The sequence below is a fragment of the Cyprinodon tularosa genome, unplaced genomic scaffold, assembly GCF_016077235.1.
Source record: "Cyprinodon tularosa strain WSP-4 unplaced genomic scaffold, ASM1607723v1 ctg199, whole genome shotgun sequence".
NCBI lineage: Eukaryota > Metazoa > Chordata > Actinopteri > Cyprinodontiformes > Cyprinodontidae > Cyprinodon > Cyprinodon tularosa.
The window spans coordinates 1,506,544-1,515,597 of record NW_024038729.1 but is presented as its reverse complement, the minus strand read 5'-3'; the positions used below and the strand labels follow the sequence as shown (position 1 = coordinate 1,515,597).

The 9,054-nt window shown below is 38.7% G+C and overlaps 1 protein-coding gene across 1 annotated transcript in view; it reads right to left on the bottom strand.

Moving 5' to 3' along the window:
* Nucleotides 1-3,550: 3,550 nt before the first annotated feature.
* LOC119782907 (adhesion G protein-coupled receptor A3) overlaps nt 3,551-9,054 on the bottom strand; it is a 282,681-nt gene continuing 277,177 nt past the window's right edge. Inside the window, exons 18-19 of the mRNA XM_038284112.1 lie at nt 5,636-5,731; nt 3,551-5,547 (exon numbers count right to left, since the gene is read on the bottom strand). Coding sequence (XP_038140040.1) covers nt 4,140-5,547; nt 5,636-5,731 — 1,504 coding nt within the window. The 3' untranslated portion in view covers nt 3,551-4,139. The remainder of the gene's footprint in view (nt 5,548-5,635; nt 5,732-9,054) is intronic.

The window sequence follows — 9,054 nt, the reverse complement described above, 5'->3', positions numbered from 1 at the left end:
GAACAAAAGAATGATCCACGCTTCAGCCTTGGCCTGCCCTGACTATAGTTAATATGTCTACATTTGCTTTTGGTTTTTTAAGCTGGATTAGGAGATAAACAGTTCAGGTCAGAATTTTACATGTACTTATCATGGGCATTAATATCATATTAAGCTTAGCTATCCCTTTTTACAACATATGACAAACTGGGTACTGAGATATGAATTCATTGTTTGTTTGTTTTTTTCTCACTCCACATAGTGTTAGAATTCAACATCAAAGTGAAAATCCTTGAATAAATTCTTTCGTCTTTTGACAAGACACATTTTGGAGCCATCAGTAACTTTCTGGCTGGATATTCAACCACAATTGCAGCTTAAATTTGTGAGGTTTATTTAAATAGGCTGATGTTGTTGCACTGACATGGCTTTTAAAAATGCAGAAAAGGGTTGATGTTGATGCTTTTTACAGGCTATTCTAGAAAATGTAATCCTTTCTACAATACGTGTTCACAGACTCTTTAAACTGTAAGAATTATTATCTTAGCTGTTTCTCTACTTTAATAGATCCCAAACCAATTCAATATCCTTTACAGATGATCTTCCAAAATGAGGTCGTTATTAAGGAACCAAAAGAGACATAGAGTGATGTTCAGCAAGGTCAATAAAGAACATTATAGATATACCAGTGCAACTGTAGTAGCCAGTTTAAATCATAATCAAATTACATACTAAAGAAATTCCAATCAATATTGAAGCCCTCTTCCAAACTGGACACTTTAAATCTTAGCTGGTGTGTTTAACCACTCATATGAACAAACAATATGCCTAATGGAATAAAGATTTATGGTTAGTTTTGATACATATCAGACTTTTGGCAACGCTGAATAAGTATGTTTAGCTTTTAAACTTGGAAGACTATTAAGCATCAGCCGTGATTGTAGAAGCATCAAGGGTCTGTGAATTAAAAAGTAGCTAAAAAATTCCACTTTCAGTCAGATGAACAGCTCAAGAGTTGCAACTACTACATAGGATTTAAGACACATTATAACTGGTTTTAAAACACATCGAAAATGTCTAACATTACATCTCTAGAATAGTTCGGACCTCAACTCCATTAAAGCTGCAGTGCCTATAAACTAATGAGCTAGAAAATAGGGATTTTTAGACTGAATACTAATATGAGAAATAAATCCCATATCTGCCAAAAAATAAATTTTTGTATATATCTGTCTGCATCTAAAATAGCCAATATAGCAAAGATGAAAGAAGCACTACATGTATTCTTCTTTCTGCTTGTATTTCAAGTTTTTATTACCCATTGGTTAAAATAAATGGGTTAGTTGTTCTCATTTCTGTTTATCTCTGCTTCACTATCACTTGATTAAGCTATTTTTAATACTTCACTCAACAAAATATGTAATACAATTATATGTAATTCATTCTGATATCATATTGGTACAAAATCAGTATGAGTCAATACTCAAAGCTGCAATATTGGTATCATATCAAAACCAAAATGTTGTATCAGGACACCTTTACCAAAAATCACTTTAAATGAATTTTAATTCTTGTGATCTGAATTTCCAAAATAAAAAAAAATAAAAAAGCTACGAATATGCAACATGTTTGCCGATACTTGAAACTTGCTCAGACATTTGAATCTTAATATTAGTTGGGAAATGTTTGTATTTGAGCTGTGTAGTTCTTATCCAACATAAATTAGAAAACAAAATCACAAAAACATCAATCTGCTGTTCACAATTATGGTTCTAACCCATATTTGATCTGTTTGTTGAAAAGAAGAATGCTTCAATGTTGCCAGTTCTGCCAATGATGAGTGCACGTAAACGTCTGACCTGAACTTAAAGGAGAAGTTCGGTTTTTTACACTTTAAGCCCATTTTCTGTAGTGTCCAGGATGAAATCGAATGATCGACACCAAAAGTTTGACAATTGCTCCTGTCTCTGCTATTTGGCTCATTTAGAATCAACCCCTGGCTGCTTTAGAATGGCTAGCATAGAGCATGTCCGATAATGTCCTTAAAACAACCTTAAACGTTCTTTTTTTTAAATATGCTACTCACCGGGTCGTCAGCGCTGTTCAATGACGTTCCAAAAAAAGTTTCGTGAAGAAAAAACGTTCCTGTAGTGTTTTATTTAGCATTTTGTAAATCCCATTGAGTTCTGTTGGAATAGTCAATATTCCGCTGCCACCGGAAACGGAAATGGGGCCTGTTTACACAGTTGTAGTCTTTTCGCTTTACTCTGTGTACTCCGACGTCGAGAATCAAGAATCCACCTTTCGTATTCCATTTTCAGAGTTTTTTAAAGTGTTTAACAGAGACGTTAGCACCTCGACGTCGGAGTACACAGAGTGGAGCAGAAACACTTGGGTCTTGCGAAAAGACTACAACTGTGTAAACAGGCCCCATTTCCGTTTCCGGTGGCAGCGAAATATTGACTATTCCAACAGAACTCAATGGGATTTACAAAATGCTAAATAAAACACTACAGGAACGTTTTTTCTTCACGAAACTTTTTTTGGAACGTCATTGAACAGCGCTGACGACACGGTGAGTAGCATATTTTAAAAAAAGAAAGTTTAAGGTTGTTTTAAGGACATTATCGGACATGCTCTATGCTAGCCATTCTAAAGCAGCCAGGGGGTGATTCTAAATGAGCCAAATAGCAGAGACAGGACCAATTGTCAAACTTTTGGTGTCGATCATTCGATTTCATCCTGGACACTAAAGAAAATGGGCTTAAAGTGTAAAAAACCGAACTTCTCCTTTAAGGGCGATAGTCAAGGGCATAGTCATGGTTCAAAGGTTAACTCTGATGTATGCTGCATGTCCCCCCCCTCAGTTCAATTCTATTTTCTATCTGCTAAGTTTAAAAAAATAATGGCCGCTAGCACCTGAAAATAATCTTTAACAAACAAATTCGCTAAATGCACATTTTCATTGATAATGTAAAGTAAACATTTGTTTAGCAGCAACAGCTAATTGGAATATTAGTAATTAACTTATTTTGCACAATTTGGTGATCTTTAGATCATTAGAAAAATCTTAATATTAAGGGGTTATATTTTTTCTCCTGTTTTATTTATGTTTTAAACAAACTTGACTTAACTTGAATTGGTATGCAAGTAAATCAATACTCCTGTGCTAACTTCCATAAGCGCTCTCTTTAGCAGTTTCTTATTTTGAAATTGATCACATTCAGTTTGTTACTTTAAATGTCTGTTGTTTACAAGCAGTCTAGAAATTGTCAGAAGGGAACATGTGCAAACATCCCAAAAATCCAACTGATAACTCACCTCATGATCAGACTTTGAACGAATGGACTAAGTCCATACTTTGCTGACATTAGCTCACCACCCACAGTGACATTGCTGTTCCTGCTGTTATGCCGATGTATTCTTTTCAGGAAGAGGGAGACTCAGGTCAAGACATCATATAGACATCACAATCAATAGAAACCTGGATAGGCGGACGCATAGTTTTGACTTCGCTTTTTCAGCTGTGATTTCTCTACAACTAAACTGGCACCCACACGTCTCCGACAAGCAAAGTTATCTTTGTTTATTATTTAGAAAATCTCTAGTAGGTATTCACAGTTGTGATGGCAAAAATACCCATATGAAGTCTAAAATTGCTGGTTTAGTCGTCTAGAACATGAATGCCAAAGTACTGGAGATTCACTGTCAACGTAGACTATTGGTAGTTTCAGATTCAGAGTAAAAACATCTTGCAGCTTGTTGATTTTGAGCACTAACACACATAATCACACATACAACCATTCATTTTTTGAATATATATATATATAGAGAGATAGATCTGTAGTAATATGGAGCAGTGAGAATACCTTCAGTTAAATCTGATGGTATAAAGTGAGACACATTTCACAACCGTTAGTGTTGAGAGTGATTCTCTTCGGTCTATGGATGCACCTCAGAAGGCGTTTGCATGGTATAAGATTTCTGTACAAGAAAACAGCACATAAAAAACGTGGATACTGGAGAAAAAAAAATCCTATGCTGATTGTGATGTTTAAAATGTCATTTCATTTTTTTTTTTTCTTCTCTAGAAAGGGGAGGCAAAATTCATTTTGGCAGGATGAGGCAGAGTACTGCCTTTGATGTATTGAGATCCTGCACTAAACAGTAGTTTCATTCTTCCAGGGGCCAGTGCGTATATTCCCTGTGCTGTCTGAGGTGTACAGAAGTCCTTCATTCATGCCTCCCTTTAGAATCCCATTCTGACTGGTTGGGTTCTGGGGGCATGATTGTCTTCGCGGGGCATGTCTCTCCAAATGGTGATGTGTTGTCACAGGCTCCTCCTCAGCTACTTTGTTGCAGCCACACAGAAAGACACCTGCGTCCCCTGATTCTGCCGGACACAGAGAAGGGAAAAGGTCTGCCTTGGAACAGCAGATATGCTTGTGGCAGGGATTATGGCATGCCAAAGACTCATGGAGAGTGGCTGCAGTAGCATGGCATGTGTGATGCCCATCGTGGTGGCCTTCTTGGGCAAGATGCGGACAGATATGGGTGTGTCGCTCACGTGTGCTGTGGGGGCTGTCAGTGTGTGAGCTGTGCATACTGCCCCCATCTGCGCTGGAGGAGATATGATAAGCATATTCCCTGTCGCTCCCTGCTCCGCACGCAGCAGCTTTGCGGCCAAAATGGCGGCTTTTAGTCCTGGTGCTGCTTTTGAGGCAGGGGTGTAGTTGGATCCCTGGTTCAGAGTGTAGTAACACATGGGTGGCGGTGGGCTCCTCCTCCATCAACTGCTGGCTATGAAGGGCAGCACAGCATGGGGTTACCGGTGCCAGGCATGTCACATGATTTTGTGAGGATGGAAGAGTGGCATGCTTACAGTGTCCCATTCCGCTGTGGCTGCAGCTAAGCAGTGCTTTAACCTGACACGGTGAGTCATGGTGGCAGTGGCTGTGACCATGACCATGCCCTGGGGTGTTCCCATTTACATTCACCTTGGGGCGTGTTTGAGCAGACCCCACCTCACCAGAGCAGGCATTGGCATGTCTTCCAGGACAGCAGGAACACCAGCAGTGCCAGACGTCATCACGCTTAGCACAGTGATGGATGAGGATGAAGAGGCCAAGGGTGACGGAGAAGGCACCATAAAGGCAGCTGAAGATCATGTCTAGGAAGTGTCCCTGCGACACGGCCAATGCACCAAAAGTCCACGTGGCAAGAAACAGGAAAAGGGTGAAGGCTGCAGTTCGTAGCTGAGCTTTGAAGGAGTGCTCATTAGCCAACAGAGCAGGGTTAATGGGGATGCCAGGGCAGCCAGCGGGGCAGTTGCTCCCACCAGATGGGGTTGCCAGTGCCCCAGGCTCGGCTCCCTGATGAGAGTGGGTTGGCACATCCCCTGCAGCCAGCCTCTGATGCTCTTCTGTCAGCTGCTTGAGCTCGTACTTCTTCTCAGGGTGTCGCCGGAGCTGAATGAAGGTGCAGAGAAAGTAGATGCATGTCACCAACACAATGAAGGCCACAGGGCCAAAGAAGGCCCCCAGGCTGGGCTCCCATGCCATCCAACAGCTGCAACACAGATAAGTCAAGTTTAGTCGCTTATTTGGAATTCAAAATGCATAACTTTCAACATCTTTAGATAACAACCAAAACTTACTATGGTGCTTGTTCCCCACTTCCATAGTTGTCCATATTGACAGCTGCTGTGACGCCACAGATGATGAGAGGAACTCCACCACCGACTAAATAAAATCTATGATGTGGCAGAGGAAGAAACAGAACAAGAAAAGTATGATAAGGAACAGACAAACAAAAAAGACTATTGGACAGACTACTATTTTACATTTTTATGTCTAAAATGTTCCTTCAATGTCTATTAGCAAGTTGTCTTTAATTAACACAAAGGTAAGAGTTTAGTCACAACTTTCAACATACACCCCCAAATATTTGGTCAGTTGTCAATGTATTTTGAAGATGTTAACACACTTATGGGATTTAACTAGTTGGATATTTAAATACTTCACATTTTATAACACATCACTTGTGGGCAATAATAGTAATTTATCTAAATTAGCTGATTTCCCAGGATACAGATAAGACTTTAAAGAATGCATTCATTTTTAACAGGGTTGAAGTGGAGCTTAGTTGAGGCCATTCTATACATTTTTCTAACAGCATAAATCAGTTCAAATAAATCCAATGTATCTATATATCATAGATTCACAACAGCTTTAATCTAAGGAAGAATTTATGAAAATAAAAGAGATTTTTTTTGTCATTTTTAAATAATTATATAACCCTTTAAAGCCCATTAAAGCCAATCCCACAGACATATTCAAGAACTATATACTTTCAAATTTGATCCCATTTATATATATAAAAAAAATGAAGTAAAGTTCATTGTTCAAACTGTTGAAACATTTTCTTATTAATAAGTTATTGAACTGATTGGATCAAGTCACTCAATTTGGAGCAAATGCTCTTCCCAACTGAGCATCTACCCTTGCATCATCAACTTGGCAGAAATCCCTTATGCTGTACAGGCATGTAGTAACAATGGACAAGATAAGTTTTCTTTAACAGGAAGAAATCTCCAGACAAACCTAAACCAGGGTGAGCTGCCGTTTGCCTATACCTACTGGGGGCTTGACCAGACAGACCAAGCATGCAAAAAAGAGAAGAGCTAATTGTCTTAGTAGTTAATTTATATGGTTCATCTGGGTGGGAAACACAGCTCAGTCTATAACATGAAAAACTGAGTTTTAACAGAGTTTACATTAATAATAGCCCCTCTTTTGCAGAACCAAAGAAGTGAGGGTTAAATACAGACAACCAGTGCAAAGTGAATTATCTATAGAAAAAAATAAAGAAGGCAGGCCTACCTCATCCATTCCAAAATGTTATATTTTTCAGTTTATTGAAATGCTGCAAAACCCTATTTATGAGGATTGATATGTGTAACGTTTTCTTGTTGGCTTAATTTAGCAATTCCTAAACTGGTTTTGATGTGGTATTGGGGTGTCTGTTTTATTGGAACACTCCAATGTTTTAGCGCTAACAAAATATTTTTGCTGTTTAAGAAAAAGAAGACCAACCATAATCAATGAAGCCTGTTGTACATCAATGTAGACTGAAACAATGTGGACTAAGCTGGAAAACCCCCACTTGAAAATGAAAAATGCTTTTATTTTAACTGAAATCTACATCCCAGTGAAGGTTAGGCAAGACCTCTGGAGAGACTTTCAAACCAATAAAACATTTTTTTGATGTGTGAGTATTTCGTAGTAAGTTATATTGGTTTATAGTGAAAAAAATAATGATAACCACTTCCATATTATTTGGCTTTACAGTAAAACAACAGCTAGATCAGGGATGGGCACTTCCAGTCCTTAAAGGAGCGTTCACGATGCTACGGAAACGACGCAGACCAAACGCAGACCAAACCAGATGAAAGTGCGCATTCAGCTCGGCAAAGAACTCATGCTCTTCCTCAACACTGAAGTCCTCAGACATTTTTCTTTCGTTGTTTCTTTTTTGCACAGGTAAACAGCACATTTCTTCTTCTACGCTTGCATTATTGGCAGAGCAGACGCTGAATGCGCACTTTCATCTGGTTTGGTCTGCCGGCTTCCGTAGGGTCGTGAACGCGCAGGTGCGCGCTTTCAGGAAATCCTATACACTACTGTTCATGCTCTAAAAACATTCTAAATGACTTCGTTTCGAGTAAATTCTGGATGCTACCCACTCAGGACACTTGGAATACATTGGACGAGCAGTATGGAGGAATATTGACACGTTTTTTGTGGACTTTTATGGACCTTTCTGTCTCGGGCACCATAGACCTCCATTATATGAATGTCAGCAGACAGCAAGAAGCCTCCCAGATCTCCAGATGCATTTGAGATATCAAAAAAGTACTCCAGAGTGTTGTTCAGCATGGGGGTGAGTAGAAAATGAAGGCTAATCATGTTTTGGGTGTACTATTCCTTTAAGGGCCTGTGTCCTCCAACTTTAAAATGTATCCTTGGTCCAGCACACCTGAATAACATCCTCAGTGTGTTCTCTAGAGTCCTGTTAATGTAATCATTTAAATTAGGACACTGGCCCTCAAGGACTTTAGCTGCTCATCCCTGACCTTAATAAATAAAACAAGGAAAACAATTCTATACCACTAGAGGATAACGCTCCCAAACCCAAATCAAAACTTGTGTTGAAACGGATAAAGCAGATCAACATAAGCTTCCTATACAGACTTTCCAAAACCCTCTCTTCAACAGAGCAAACTCCACAAAGTCTGCCAAAAAGCATGGCCAACTATCCAGAGAGAAGTACACCAGAAGGTTGATGACCACGAGAAATAAAATCTGTTATAAATAAAACAGGTTCTCCCAATTCCTGTTTTTAACAATCTGTAAACTAGTTTGGTGTGTAATTATTCCAGACAACAACATTATAGATTAAATTATTAATGCCTAAAACTATTATGGCATTCATACAAATAATGAATGGATATAAGATTTGGACTGGAAGTGCTCAGAGAGAACTAAATTAATGTTTAAATAGGGACTTATGAGGTAATTGACATCCTTGGCCAACCTAGAAGTAACATTATATGAAATTAATTTTGTGTATTTTCTAATTTTGATTGACATCCAGTGACACATGGGGTCCTTAATGAAAACAAGCTGTTTTTTTTTCAAACCCGCCAAAAAGAAAAAGCAACAGATCATCTCTGTTTACCGTTTGAGCATGTCAGAGTGTTTATGATTACACCCTTGGGGTGCAATCACACCTACTATTTGTTTTCTTCACTCCAAACCAAAGTGCAAACTGTACCACATAAACAAATCTGCCTCCTGTCGATCTGAACATGATGGAACTGCAAGCTGTGTTTTTTTTTTTGTATTGCATATAGAATCTGTCCTCGATTCAAGCTAAGATATGAATACATAATCTTTTTCTAAAACGACAGTTTTCTTCATGAAAGATGAACGAAGAAGGAAAGTTAAACCTACAAGGATATTTGTAGTCAGAAGAGCAGTTCAAGCTATCAATTCAAAGTATACTACAGAAAAG